General features: G+C 32.4%; 3 protein-coding genes across 3 annotated transcripts; all 3 read right to left on the bottom strand.

Moving 5' to 3' along the window:
* Positions 1-1,918: 1,918 nt before the first annotated feature.
* On the bottom strand, positions 1,919-4,395 carry TRIADDRAFT_54493 (uncharacterized protein; the record flags this gene model as incomplete). Its single annotated transcript, XM_002110425.1, has 11 exons — positions 1,919-2,121; positions 2,213-2,374; positions 2,465-2,555; positions 2,880-2,983; positions 3,067-3,146; positions 3,313-3,409; positions 3,511-3,576; positions 3,725-3,810; positions 3,884-4,043; positions 4,130-4,194; positions 4,340-4,395. 11 exons carry the CDS (start codon positions 4,393-4,395, stop codon positions 1,919-1,921), a joined length of 1,170 nt encoding a protein of 389 aa, XP_002110461.1.
* Positions 4,396-4,700: 305 nt separating this feature from the next.
* On the bottom strand, positions 4,701-6,328 carry TRIADDRAFT_54492 (uncharacterized protein; the record flags this gene model as incomplete). The annotated part of the gene is made up of 6 exons (XM_002110424.1): positions 4,701-4,819; positions 5,002-5,464; positions 5,531-5,642; positions 5,743-5,921; positions 6,024-6,117; positions 6,234-6,328. The coding sequence occupies 6 exons, from the start codon at positions 6,326-6,328 to the stop codon at positions 4,701-4,703; spliced, it is 1,062 nt and encodes a 353-aa protein (XP_002110460.1).
* A 356-nt stretch (positions 6,329-6,684) lies between these two features.
* Positions 6,685-13,031, bottom strand: TRIADDRAFT_54491 (uncharacterized protein; the record flags this gene model as incomplete). The annotated part of the gene is made up of 19 exons (XM_002110423.1): positions 6,685-6,877; positions 7,016-7,087; positions 7,186-7,283; positions 7,392-8,096; positions 8,247-8,341; positions 8,428-8,551; positions 8,886-8,930; positions 9,073-9,132; positions 9,357-9,431; positions 9,493-9,555; positions 9,671-9,785; positions 9,860-10,044; positions 10,469-10,583; positions 10,727-10,872; positions 10,978-11,099; positions 11,305-11,650; positions 12,009-12,229; positions 12,415-12,729; positions 12,854-13,031. The coding sequence occupies 19 exons, from the start codon at positions 13,029-13,031 to the stop codon at positions 6,685-6,687; spliced, it is 3,273 nt and encodes a 1,090-aa protein (XP_002110459.1).
* Between the last annotated feature and the right edge of the window lie 1,813 nt (positions 13,032-14,844).

Below are 14,844 nucleotides of genomic sequence, written 5' to 3'. Positions count from 1 at the left end.
GCCGAAGGTGTTGTGGTATATATTAATGGCGAAATTTGGAATTCTTCTCTTATTCAGTTGTCATATTCGTGATGATTTCGGTCTTCTGGCTATATCATAAAGTTATCTATGTTAATAGAAAATTAGAATTATTAAGTTATTAAGCTGTTAGAGAAGTAATATTATTCTAAAATTAGTAACTTTAACACCTTAAATTAATCTGGTGGGTAAATTAAACTTAAATAAAGACTTTGTATTTTATCGTCAAATGAGTACCTGCGAGGAGTAATTTGTTTTACATAATTCTCATTATACTTAGGAATTTTAAAGGATAGCGAGTGATATACATTTCAATAATTAAGCAATGATTATTAACGTAATATATATACTAAACCTTCCTATTATCTGATCTAGTTCTGAGGTAACAGTATTTGGGATATATCTATCTCTATTTATACTGTATAGGATATATAGTAATCACTACTATACACTCAGCAACTGGTCGCTCTACTTCGCATAGAGTATAACCTCGTATTTGATCTTAGTTTGTTATGTGAAGTAAATTTAACCTCATAATTACAATTTTCCATTATTAAATGTCTCTTGCTATCGCTATTACTTTATTACGGTAATATTTTTGACGCCAATCCTTATAGTCTGATCTAGATTTATGATTAGTTTAACATGTCTCTATTTAGATATGCCGAATATAGTAGAATAGCTACATTATGATCAGTTTAACATGTCTCTATTTGGATATGCCAAATATAGTAGAATAGCTACATTCTATTTATATCTTTATATATTATTAATTATCTGCATAGTGCAGGTATAGTACAGTGTATCTAATTGGTTTAAATGATAGTTCGTTGCTTATTGTTACTGCCATTTTGACTCTAATGTAGGAATTAATGCTATTAGTGAGTCAAATTATTGCGGAGTCTAGTTCTGATACTAATTTACTGTATCTCACATTATATACTGTGGTAATATCGATTTGGTTACCATATTATGATCTCAGATGACTATTTACTGTATGTTATTGCTGTTACTTTAAAACAGCACCAATACTAAATGTCTTTATATACGATCTAATTCTGGTGCAATGCCACTACGTATGTATCTTTAAAGTATGGCATAGTTATATCGCATTCGATTATTTTGCTATTTTGGATGATTATTCATCCCATAATCATCGTTGCCGCTATTTTGTGATTTTCTATTACAATATTGCTGCAGTAAACTAGAAGTGTTGTTATCCAAAAGGCACTACATTTCGCAGTTTTAATAAGCAATATGCGCGATTTAGGCGTATAACAAAGTTTTACCTTTCATCTGTTACGATGAAGATGTAAGAGTTTGTTTTACTCAACATTAAAATTCATGTCATTGAAATTAAGTACTTGAATAGTTTTAGTCAGTTTTTATATATCAAGCGATATACACATATTAAGTTCTGCTCGAATTACCATGAAAATCATTTATGCGAAGCAAGTCTAAAAGAATGATGATGTACGATCGAATTGCTATTAACAAAACATATCTTTTAAAGTTTATTAATTATTCGCTATAATAGTACATGAAGAGGCAGATTGACTTTATACATCAATACGTATACTTGTAAATATATTATCTTAAATGATATGATCGATCTATCAACACCAGTTTTCTATGAAATTGGTAAACTTTCTTTTAATTTTGCTTTCATACTGTTTAGTAAATTTTCGACCTTTATTCGATAAACACTGTGACTGGATTTCAAGGTCCTAAGGTCTAAAACTAACTAGATCATTCCTCTCGTAACTGTATTCTTAAACAAAAACTGTAATTTTAATTCGTGAATTCGTAGCCTCTACAGGATAATTAATAACTGATAATTTTATAACATCGTAGATTATGTTCTTAAAAATCCTTTATCTCGTATTAATGCCATAATTAATTACGAGTTGATGATATTACCATTAACTAGGTGTGACCATCTATTGTGAACAATTAAGAAATACTTATCCATAGCAGCACAAAATCGAGCTCGATACTCCGCAGGTGATAAAACTGTTGGCTTTTCACCTTGACCGCCTAATATTCCACTTGATTTAACCGCAAATTCGATTTTTTTATCCCACGTGTATGTTCTCAAATAATCTATAATGTACATTAATATAAGCATGCTCATGGAAGTTCAATTATAAAGTCATTTAATATATCTTATCTCATAAAATAACTTTAAAACTACCTATTATGCCCACAACGATTTGTGAATTCGTCTTGTCAATTCCAACTAATAAAGAATAATCCATTATATATGATCTTTCCAATAAGGCCGTATCATTAACCACTGCCTGTAGTAGCACATTTTTATCATGGTCTCTCATATAAAGCGGCGATTTATCGGTATCTAAGTTAAAATTATAAAAGTTAACATTAAAATGAGAAGTTAAGTACTACATACAATACATGTATTGGGAATTTAACAGTACAGTATTACATTCGATAAAATTTTTATCAAGCAGAACAACAGTTTCTTTTCGATCGGTCGATACGTAGCGACTTCTCATAGAGCCTTTCAAGTCAAATATCTATTATTCAATTAAAAAACACACTAAAGACATATTTCACTCCCTTCATGGACTAGAATAATAAGTAATAATATTTATGTCTCACTTTAGAGCAAAATCTTAAAACATATGTAGACTAACTTGTGATAAATTACGGCGGTAAAATAAATTCTCCATTACACAAATGTCCAATTTGACTTGCTCATTGGTCAAAAAATTCTTAAATTCGATAGTATACACGCCAATTATTTTTGCAATGACAGATGGAGTCTAAGATACAAGTATTTCAGTTGTAATATTTAGGTTACAAAATCACTAGAGCAAAAACGACTTCATGAGTTATACTTTATTCTTGCAAGCTTTCGATATGTAGTTAAAATAATCCGGACCAAACTCTAGGAAGGATTTCATTTCACGCCGTTTAATTTCTTTAAGTACGAAACGATCATCTATAAATTTAGCAATGATGCGCAGTGTATTAATAAGACGTTAAAGTATTACCGAGTAGCGACACTTCTAGTGAAATACTTACCATAGGTCTTACAAAATAGTGACCTAGATTTACCGCCACTAGCCGACCAAAAGAAACAATGAGATAGCGAACGAATATACCTAAATTCAAGTTGACAATCTTAGCAAAAACGGGTTTCGAATACTGGGCTGTCAATTCATGGGTATGCGACATTTATTAAATTATTTAATTTAAATTTAAAGATCGAACGATGTTCTAATATCCGCTACTTTCACGGAACTAAATCATTGCAACTTCAAATCTTACTTTTCCTCTCCTCCAGGAAGTACCATTTTTCGTAGTTGTCGAAAGTGTTCAGCAAAATAGACTGCACATGAAAATCGTAATCTAGGACTGGAAAATTCTAAAATGATAGCGTATATAATATTTAAGTATTGCTTTCGATGCTATAATGCATATGTAAATGGCAAACGAGTTGAGGACTATAATAGAAGAGTTACTTACGTAGTTTAATATGCCGCACGCTGCTGTTTTGGTGTTTCCACTGATTTCCAGAGTCAGTAGTGTCTTCTATAAAATAAATTGGGATTATCATTCAATTGGAAGCTTACATCAAGCTTAATAAAAAATTTTAGCAGTGGATTTAATTAATTAGTAACTCCACCAATTTTGCCCAAATTATATCGTTAAATTAGTTAAATTTTTGCAATCAGATTACGTTCTGTCCCTTGTGATCGATCGTCATTCCGATTATCGCTAGCATAGCGATCATCAGCCGCTCTTTCTTTACTCTGTGGCTTTATACTGAAAGTAAAATAGAATTTCTTTATTGCGAACGTACCAAATGTATAGAACCATCCATTTAATTTTAATTTACCTTTTAAATTCATTGCTATTATTCTTTTCTATATTTAATTTATTTCCCTTAGCAGAATAATGTGCTATAGCATTGTTGTATGTTGGTGAACTACTATTTTTTGAAATGTTGACATATTCGCTAGGGCTTGCGTCGTCATCGAAACTGTCCAATGATTGACCTGTTGAAAGTAAACAATATTTATCTCTTAAGTATTCCAACGGATAAGTAAATTAATCACTTCGGTGATAACATGTTGAGATATACCATCAGCCTCTACAACTTGGACGTAGTCTTTAATACATTCTTCAATAGATTCTTGAGGTTTATAACTATTAATGAATATTAATAAATTATACTAGCAGTAGATCATTAATTATAATTATCATTAGATATAACAAAATACGTACTACATGCAAATAAATGAAATCAAGTAATGTTACAGGAACTATTAACATTATGTATTGATAATGATACCTTGAAACAACTTCATTTTCACTATTCTGCCTCATAATATCAAGTAACTCAACCATCTTACGACGGTAGTCTTCAGAGCTGAATAATACAAGCCTGCTATTTTCATTCTGATCACATTAACTTTATAAAATAAAGTCGTAAATTCACATACTGCTTACATTTACCTCAATGTATAGGCAATGAAAGTGCTAGGTTCGTTGTCATATATTACCAGGGATATTATTTCATCAGTTGATGACAAAAAGTGTTGATGAACGGTACTTAGCATATCAACCAAAAAATAGCAGTGTAATAAAATTATATTATTATTGATAATATCAGGTTTAGCATATAACAAAAACATGAAAGCATTTGTAGTTTTTTACACAGGAGGATTCAAATGCATTTGCAATCTAATAGCATTTGCCGAAATTCCTTTCTTTATTTCGACGGATTGATTGACATCTAACGATTGAGTTTGTTTTTCATCCAATTCGTCATCTGTAAAGAGTAATAAAATGATTGATTACATGAGTAAACAAATACAGTACATTTGTATGTAAAAACTTTTACAAATCCTAAGAATATTATAGAATAAGATAATTTGATCAGATATGTAGTAAATGATTTTACATAAGACTATATATTGTATGATACTGACATAAAAGTTACGATAAACATACAATTGTCCTTCCGTGATGATTGCACAGAACTCTCCAGTTGCTGGCTCGTAAATGGTATAGAGTTGTCACTGCTATCCTTATCGAAATCAAACTCAATTTCTGGCCTGAAGTCTACGCAGTCTTCTGTAAAGGGACTAGTCTCTTGATTTTCGTTTACATCAATAGATTGTGAAGGATTACAACATATACATTCTATGCTACACGAATGCACGATGTCATTCAAATCACCGTTAGAAGCAATTTTAAAATTTGAACATTTATCATTAGATTCTAGCTTTGTTATATCTGGCAGTGATAAGCTTCTATTCAGGTTGATTGATAGTTTACTTGGACCGCTTTTTACCATATAGGGGGTTTCATTAGTCATAAATGATTTTTCGGATTGAACATGATCGCGAAAGTCGGCTGCAGATTTTACTGTTGATAATGTGTTGACTCTAGATCTAAAATCCTTATCTGTATTCTAACAAAGTAAAGGAAATTAATTAGCAGCTAGCAATCTTTATAATAAGAATAATGGAAACCTTACCGAGTAATTCGATAGCTGAGAAATCTTAACACTCGATCTTATATTTTCGTTCTTCCTTTTTATCGTTTTATTATTTGGTAGTTTCTCTAATCCATTAATGAGTTCTTCAAATCTGTATCAGTCGCAATTTTTTTATTTGTGACCAAATTCTGTTTTACAAAGTATTTCATAGCTTAGGTTAACTTGTTATTGTAGCTATATGTAAGTACTACCTTTCCTTCCATAATTGATAAGTAACGTTAAGGTTCTGCTGTAGATCAACTACAAGATCTTGGGCTGCGTAACAGAATTCTGGCGACCATGTATTGGTTTTTGCTTTGTATGAATCCTTGCACAATTCAAATGCAATCTCTAGTTCTTTAACTCTATTTTTGAATTTATCACGATTGATCTAGTTCAATTATATCAAAACATCATTATCAGATGCAGATTACAAATGGTATTGGTATCGCAGATAAGTAATATATTAACGAATAGCTTTACAACTTCTTACTTTTAAATCTTCTATAGATTTATGTATTTGCTTGTTCATAACCTTCATAAAGATGGTTAGCTTGTCATAAATTGAAGCAAAAAATTTTTTACCGCTGTTTCAAAAATTGAAATAGAATGTAATTAGTGTCATGTTTATAAGACCACTGAGGGGTAATAATGATTCATTTGTATTAGGATGGTCTTCAAGTAAAATCAAGCCACTATTTACCGAGAGACGGTGGCTGCAATCTCTACTTCAAGCCGGTATATGCTCTCGGATCCAATTACGATTTCAATCATCATGGCAGGAGGACATAGCTGCATTACGTCGATCTCTGTAAATCTTAAAACGAACAGGAGAACTTCTGTTACACTTTCATATAATAAAATCGAAGAATATAGTATTTTTTTAAAGTACTCGAAGAAAGCAACTATGTTCCCAAGTCGGAAGTAATGGTAATGATCTCTAAATAGCAGATGAGAGCAGGCACTGGTGAAACCAACATGCTTTTTTATATTTGCATAGAAAAAAAATTCTAAAAATTTCCCAAACGAAATTGCCCAAGAGTCTGGTGACAATGGTATAACTGGCGTAACCTTTGAAAACATGTAAGCGTAAAAAATACAACGTATATAAACGTATCTAAGGATTAATAAGGTAAATCATAATTTATTAGACTTCATTGCATCTTAACCTTTTTACAAATTTTACAGAAATTCCACGATGTTATAAAATCTTCTAACTCATCGCCAGAAGTTTCTTCCTCTGGTATATTCTGGATGAAGATACTGACAGTGCCATTATTATGTGTATATTGTTCAACGTGATCCTTAGCTGATAATTCGCAGTTATCTATGAAACACCTCTGATTACTACAAAATAAAACAATAGCGGTTGATTTCATTTTCCATTTCATGTAAACATTTTGCAAGTTATATGTTAATTATTTTAGTCATTTGTATAAATTTTTATTGATTCAAGGCTCGTACAAAGCACAGCTCATTGCTTACCTGAAACAGTGTATTTGAAGAAACAATCCTAAGGGTATGTCGTTCCCGCTATAAAAATCGATACACTTTATGCTAGTTATTGTATAAAGTTTGATTAGAAATTAGTTTAAACAAATATAATTCGGATACCAAAGATTATATAATCCTAAGATATTCATTTTTACACTTACTAGTGGCTAACACACTTGCTTGTACCACTGCTTATTTTTGATGTACGGGAGTAAAGTACAGTTATTTGTTGATGACGATAAATATCAAGGCAATCAATCTACGTGTAATAACGTCAGGATGCATTTCATCATTTTAAGATTGCAGCATTAAATTAGATGCAGAATTTATAAGATCCTTTATAAGACAGTTATATATAATAAAGTACCTTTTGCTGACCAAATGACACACATTCCGAATCAGATTTATTACGGCCGTCTTGCGTTGCAGGAGACCATACACTATATATCCTTCCACCATAAGAGCGGAAACATACCAGGCTTTTCTGCAATGATGATTCATTGCTATGCAAGATGGAAGCATCTGTTATGAACTCGTGACGGGGAAGTAAGACGGTTCCGGAAGGTTTAAAGGAATGGTGTTCATTATTTGCATGGGTTTCCCTATAGGCAAATTTTATTAAGTAATCGGGATCCATTTTATCCTCTTCTTGCTTTTCTTCAGGAAATCGACAATCTCGATAGAAGTATTTCGATAAGTAAATATTGGGAATTAAATAATTACGGACTGGAGAATTGTTTCCGGTATGAGTTAAAATATATGGAATATGAAATGTTTTAAACATAGACACTGAAGTTATAACGTTATTAAAAGCGTAGACAACTTTGTCGTTCAGCAATAGGTCATTAGTAATTGAGTCGTCTGCAATAGATGATTCATTTTCATTTTCTAACACAGCTTTCGTTTCGTCGTTCGACTTCTTCTCAATATCGTCCGTTGATTTAGAAGGATTATTAGTAGTAACTTCCCATAATGATGAAGATTTACAATCCACGGAATAATCTATTAATAAGCTACTTTCCAACTTAAGATGATGATAAGCATATATCATGAAGCGTAATACACGTTTTACCTAATAAAGGACATTTAAATTTAAAATTTGATATCAGCTAATTGCTTACTGTAATTGCAATAGTATAGTATCGTAATATTTGTGTGCTGTATTACCGTACTCTATTAATTCACGCAATATACATTATATCACATTTCTATATGCAATAACCTTTGCTAATTCAGTATTAGTATCGCCGCGGAGTATAACGGAGCAACCGAATTCTGGATTACATCCCTCAAACTGGGTGATTGTTTTTACGCCACCTATCATTGATAACGTGTACAAATTCTCAGCTATGTTTTTTCAACCTCTGAGTAAGATAAAATAACGATGGATATCAAACACACACCATTCGGTAGATTGTACGAATATACTGCGAACAGTGCACAACCCCCAAGTCTAGGTCGAGTGACTTGTTCGAGTGAGTTAATCACATCACCACGACAGCTCCGTACTATTCGTAGCATAACATCCTATAAAATGAAGAAATATTTACAAAATAATGGACATGAAACTTTTTCAAGCGTTAACGCTCATGAGTATAATCACTGATGCTATATGTACACTTTTCATAACGCGCATTAAAGTTATTCCTGCTTGTAAAAGATATTGCAATGCCAATTGTGATACTGTCTTTTCTACAATAATAAGGTCTGGAGACCATGAGGTAATTTTCTTTACAACATTTTGTAAGTATTCTTCTTCCTATCAACATAAATAAAATGTGTTAGTATAATCATTGGTACTGTTTGCAGTTCTTCTGTATTCATACAAGGTATAATAAAAACCGTCTCTTATAAAAATTACCTGCATTGTTACAGACTGTAAGCTGCAGTATTTATTTTGCGCTCTCTATCGTGAAATTTGACAATGGTTTGTTTAATTAATAAGCAACATTTTAGTGACTTATAAGCAAATGCAATAAAGCAATGTAAAATTTAGAGATAACTTTCCATTATTTTATTGATAAACTTAGATCTAAAACCAAGTTAACCTGAAACTCTAAAGCGCAATTAAGCAAAAGGATAGTAGGATTTTCTATTCGATTCTTCATCTACACATTTATTAAAAATAGATCTTAGTTCGTAACATATTCGTTAAGAATTGAACTAGGTAATAGACAGTAAAATCTTAAGTTTGTTGGAAATCTATCTTGAATTCTTAGATATTTACTACAAATTTTATTGCGTACATTTTGTTACTTTAAATTAGTTCAAAATTGAAAATATCGTGAATAACTTGGCACTGCTCTGCTTTATCTTACTACGTTTGATTTACATGCTTATGGGCAATATCCTTCGAACAAGCTGTGCCGTATATTACACGGGTGTTTGAAGGGAGTCCTCCCGGAACCTTCAAAATTTTTATTAAAATTAATTCAAGCGATAATTTAAGTTGCCAAATATAGGCGTACCTTTTTAACTTTAACGTATTGTCTAATATCCATTTTATCCCTTTTTTCTACGTCTGGGCGGACCTATTAATTTAAAAATTATTGCAGTTATTAGATATTTACAGGGAATAACTATGTTGTTATACTTAGTGGCGTATGACCCTAAAAACTCGTTTATTCGTATAGCATAATAACTTACAGATTCTACAATTTCATAAGTAATTGATAATAAAATTTCTTTCCATTTACTATCTAGGTTTTCACTGGCCATCAATTGATCATATATTCTTACAGCACTTTCTCGGCGTAGCTTCCTGTTATATCATTAAAACTTAATATTTTATTGCTTGAATATTAAACTATTGATAATTAGATAAATTAATATTACTGGAACTGCTCGTTCATGTTCATGTTTTCTAATGCTATCCTCTTCGTTCTGTTAGTAGCACCCATAGTACTTTTAAAGTTGATTATTCCTTCTGAAGGTTTAGTTTCCGGCGCAGTCTCTCTAACGTTTATTTCATTATTACTTTCATTGCCTGAAAATAACTCGACAGCTTTAATAAAAGGGTACTAAAAGTACGCAGTTTGTTCATGTTAGATACGCAAAACGGAATTACTTTGAGCTGGGGCAATATTAGAAAGAAGGAATTGATTTTTCTTATCGGTCAGATTTGTAACGGAGTTATCTGGATCCCAGGCATCGCTTGAACTAAAAGATTCTGAGTCCAAAGAAAATGATAAGGTCTGTGTGAATACACATATCTAAGAGTTATATGTTGCATATATGACACGAAAGATAGCATAAATACCATCTGTATCACTACTATCACTGATAAAAGTGCAATCAAAACTCTTTGACTGGATTTCTTTTGTAAGCTTTTTCGGATCGTTTGATAGGGATGACTCATCCAAGCTATATTTCTGTATGACGATAACAATACGTAATCACTAAATCCAATTTAAATTAGAACAGTTAAAACTGAAGATACCTAACCTCATTGATAACAAATCTACTATCTTTCGTATCAGTAAACTCATTTGATTCTCGAGTAAGACTAAAGAGAAAGCCAATGGTAACCAAAGCTTGTCCTATACTTGCTGCTTGTGACCTAATATACACGTACGGTATAACAATATCGGTATAAATAGGTAGAGAAGGTATTCTGCCATTATAATGACTAAGCTTGGAAAGTTTTCAGTAGTGAATGAAATCACATTTCTAATTGGTCTTTCTCGATAATATATATCTAACCTATCGATTGCATGACTATGTGATAACAACCAGGAGGAAATTTGATAACCAGAAATGATTGTATCGGATGGCGATGAATTATGGTTATTGGATGTATTTGCTATTAAGTCGATCTTACGGCACATTTCAGAGGCGATATGCTGTAACTAAGGTATTGTAATAAAATAAAATTTAGAGAGATATAAGTATTAAATAATGTACAAATGATTTTCGTTATTGTAAAACAGAAGAAACGAGTAATTCTACAAAACCTTTCTGATTGCTATCACGTTATCAGAGGCATTTTTATCATTTGCATCGTTAAAGCCCGATCGTAGTAAGCTTTTGATCATGGTAGCGGTAAGTGGTAAGAATGCAGTATCTTCTGTATTAGCTATAAGTTGTATTAAGGATGATAAGAGATAGATAATTACAGTGATTATGTTATAAATAGTATAATGAATTATTTCTTATTTGATCGCTTTAGATTTTAACAAGATTGAAAAGATAAAATAACAGATTAATTGATAAGATTGCAGTTGATTGCCTTAGCCTAGAAAGATGTAAAATTGATCAAATGATAAAAAAGTCCAACCTACCATTTTTATGGAAAGAAGCTTTTCTGGCTGATAAATTTACTGTTTCATCTGTTAGTTGAGAATCTAGTTTTTCGGGAGTCACGATACCAGATGTTGATATAGACTTCGCGTTCATTTGGCTATCAACTTGTTGTTTACAATGATGGCAAACTCTGACCATACCGTCAGCATCGATACCAAATGTAAAAGCAAGCAGTGATCCTTGTATACGGATTCTACAGCATGTGCTACAGAATATCCTTCCACAGCATCGACAGTGATGGCGACGGCGTAAGATTGTAAACTTTTGGCCACACTCATAACATTCAGTACATTTTTCATCGGGCATCCAATGCTGTTTTGAGACCTAAGTACAATTATAAAAGGGTAAGCACATATTAAAGAAGTACTGTAGTTACTATTTCTCACTAAGGTTATGGACGCAGATAGCTTTCTTAAAGTTCTCTTGACTGCACTTTTATTTCATTTTATGTTTACTACTTAACGTCTAGTTTCGGTAGCAATGATATATCATGATTTCACTTCATTAGCAATACATAATATTATTATTATCTTTATATATATAATCTTTACTATAGGATACTACAATTGGCTTGGGTAGAATAAAAAAAGTAACGATAGAGGCATGATTTCAAGAAGACTGATCATTTATCGATTTATTACTAAGGAAGTTATAGCAACATAATACTCCATCATTAACTTACATCTTTTGGGGCTGAAGGTGTAGACGATACTTTACTTGGTAACTTTTGGTGAATTGCTGTATTATCATGTTTGTTGTCTTCCATGGGTTGAATTATCACTGATCTCGTAGTCTTGTCATCATCAGACAGCGGCATTCTAGTACGGCTTGATGCCGGTTCTATCTTTACTTTGTTAGCGATCTGATCATACGAAGGCTTTGAAACTAACGTTCTTTCCGATTCTAAAATTATGCGTACAAAAAGTGATGTTGGATGCATCAGTTCAATAGTGCGATCTTAATATATTGCACGACGTACATGTAGTCAGATTGAGACGATTAAGAGAATTGTCTTAATAGATGTAGGTTAAAATCTATGAAGAGTATACCATTGTTGATGTGCAGGGATGAGGGCAAACGATTAGTACTTGTGGGCAAGATTCCGACGCGAGTGCTTTGCTGATCTTCAGGTAATTGAAGTGGCTTGGATTTAGGTATTGAGACATAACTGCTGTGTTTATAGCTAGGCATAACAATAATTTGGTCTGTCTCTGGAATTTTATATTTATTATAGTCTTGGTTGATACACAAGTGAATAAAGCGTAGGGTTTCACTTAAATTCTTGCTCCTAGTGTCTCGCTCGGTTAGCATTGCAGTTAAAGCATCACGACCGCTTCTCACTTGTATCTCATTACTGGAATTACTTTCTATTGCTGCACTTGGATTACGTTCATTAGTATTTTCTGTAAAGAGAGTATAAGATGATATCAACATAGAACTTAAGAAATGAGAAACACTCTCACTCATTACGGATTGTATCGATCCACTAAGATATAGAAGACATCAAAAGATACTCAATATTATTACGTTCGACAGTTTCACTTCCTTCTCCATGATGAGGGGATAGAGCATTGCCTGTCTCGCTCTCTCCAACGGTGGCTTTGATAAATGATTTCCATAGTGAATTCAGTGCAAGTCTATTTTTGGGTTCAAGCTCTGGTGGTAGTTCTAGCGATTGATAGTTGGATTTAGACCTTGTATTCATGTTTTCAGATTTGTTTTTCCATTCCACATTTCAGTTAATTTGTCGTAGATTTCGATATAGCAAGGTCGATGATTGAATGCTATGGTAAACTACTGAACTTCTTCTTCTTCTTTAGGATCTGGGCCTTAACTTCATGTTGACAAGGCTACAAGTAGAGCAGTTGAAAATCCAATTCTGTACCGTTCTTCGTCGAGTCGTTTCTACACTATCGCACCAACAGTGTACAGTATGAAAAGTGAATAACTGACTGGAGTAGTAGACTCTTACCGTATGCCATTTAGTAAATGGACTATACAGCAGCAATCAGCCCATACGGTCGGTACAGTACCTGTAAGTAGAAGTATGAAATGTTGGTGTACAGTACAATTCTCACCAGTCTCTTCTACAGTATGACTGTATATGGCAATATTATTATTTTAGCTTGGCTTTAACTTGCGATTTGCAAATGGATTACGTATACAGAACATGAACTATCATAATTATTTATTCATAATAGCCAAAATAAAAATAATCATTGATAATAAAAATATCTGCATGTAAGTATAGACTTACTATTACCATAGTACTGTGTAAAATGTCTATATACACACTGACTATAGCTGCAGTACAGCGAGTCATGGTGTAGAACCGGCTAGATCTACCTACCCGAATTTCTGTCATTTAACGTTTGAACCATAGATGCGCTGATAATACATTTTTGAAGGTATTTCCCTGAGGGTCCAACTTATGCCTCTAGGTAGACTACTGCACTAAATTTCATAGTTTTGATTACAAGTTTGGTCTAGTGAGCTCGAAAACACACGGCTTCCTACGAGAGTACTATACGTCGGATTACAAATTATACTACTGTGCATTATTTTATTATATTAATTATTATTCACAACTCATTTTACCGAGACTGTAATCTTCCTTCTTGTTTCGATGATTTAATATACTCAGATCATGTAGTAATCAACGATTATTTAGCGGTCGCTATTGCCACTATAGTTGACAGACTACAAACTCAAGTGTTCAGTCAGCATACCGTTGAACGACAATAAATGTGAGCACTAGATATTTATTTATTACAACGCATGAGAAAATAGCACATACATTTATATAAAGTAAATAAATATTTAATCGTTTGCTAAATCCGTTCAATACCTGTACGAAAGTGAGACCCAACTTATCGAAGGTATGAGTGTAGACTACCTTAGCAAAGCTAGTACATAATCATATATTATTAATTTAACGTGCATGAGAGGGGCATTACTGAACTACGAGTTCAGGCAAAACAAATAAAACCTTAGGCATTTACCATTAGACTCGGCAACAAATCTCTCGACCAACAAATTAATTAAAGATCATACGAAATATTACTTAAATAGTGCTTGGAGGCATTCATAATGGCGATGACGCATTTAAACTGTTACTCACATAAAACTGTAAAATGATGCAAAGCATCATTCCTTCATAAGACCTCCTGTTTCATTAGTTGACGTCACAGAATTATACATGGTATATAACTTACACAACATCAGGTACGTTTAATGAATAATACTGGTAGGCAAATTTATAAGAGATGTATTATCGTAGAAGAGCCTATCAGTTATTAACTTAAAAAGTCAAATACAGATATCAAGGTTAATTTAAAACGAAGCACAAAATCAGAACTACTAGAATAGCAATTACCAAATTACCGTACATATAAATTAGTTAGTTGCACTACAGACAAAAAGGTTTACACCAAATACGCATCTTGAGTCTGTTAATACGAATCTACTAGTGTAAACTATTTAACTTAATGACTTTTTAAGACTTTTCTAATTACTCA

Source organism: Trichoplax adhaerens, genomic scaffold (genome assembly GCF_000150275.1).
Source record: "Trichoplax adhaerens TRIADscaffold_3 genomic scaffold, whole genome shotgun sequence".
Classification (NCBI taxonomy): Eukaryota; Metazoa; Placozoa; class Uniplacotomia; order Trichoplacea; family Trichoplacidae; genus Trichoplax; species Trichoplax adhaerens.
Note: the sequence above shows the minus strand (reverse complement) of the source record. Positions and strands in the feature narration are given on the sequence as shown.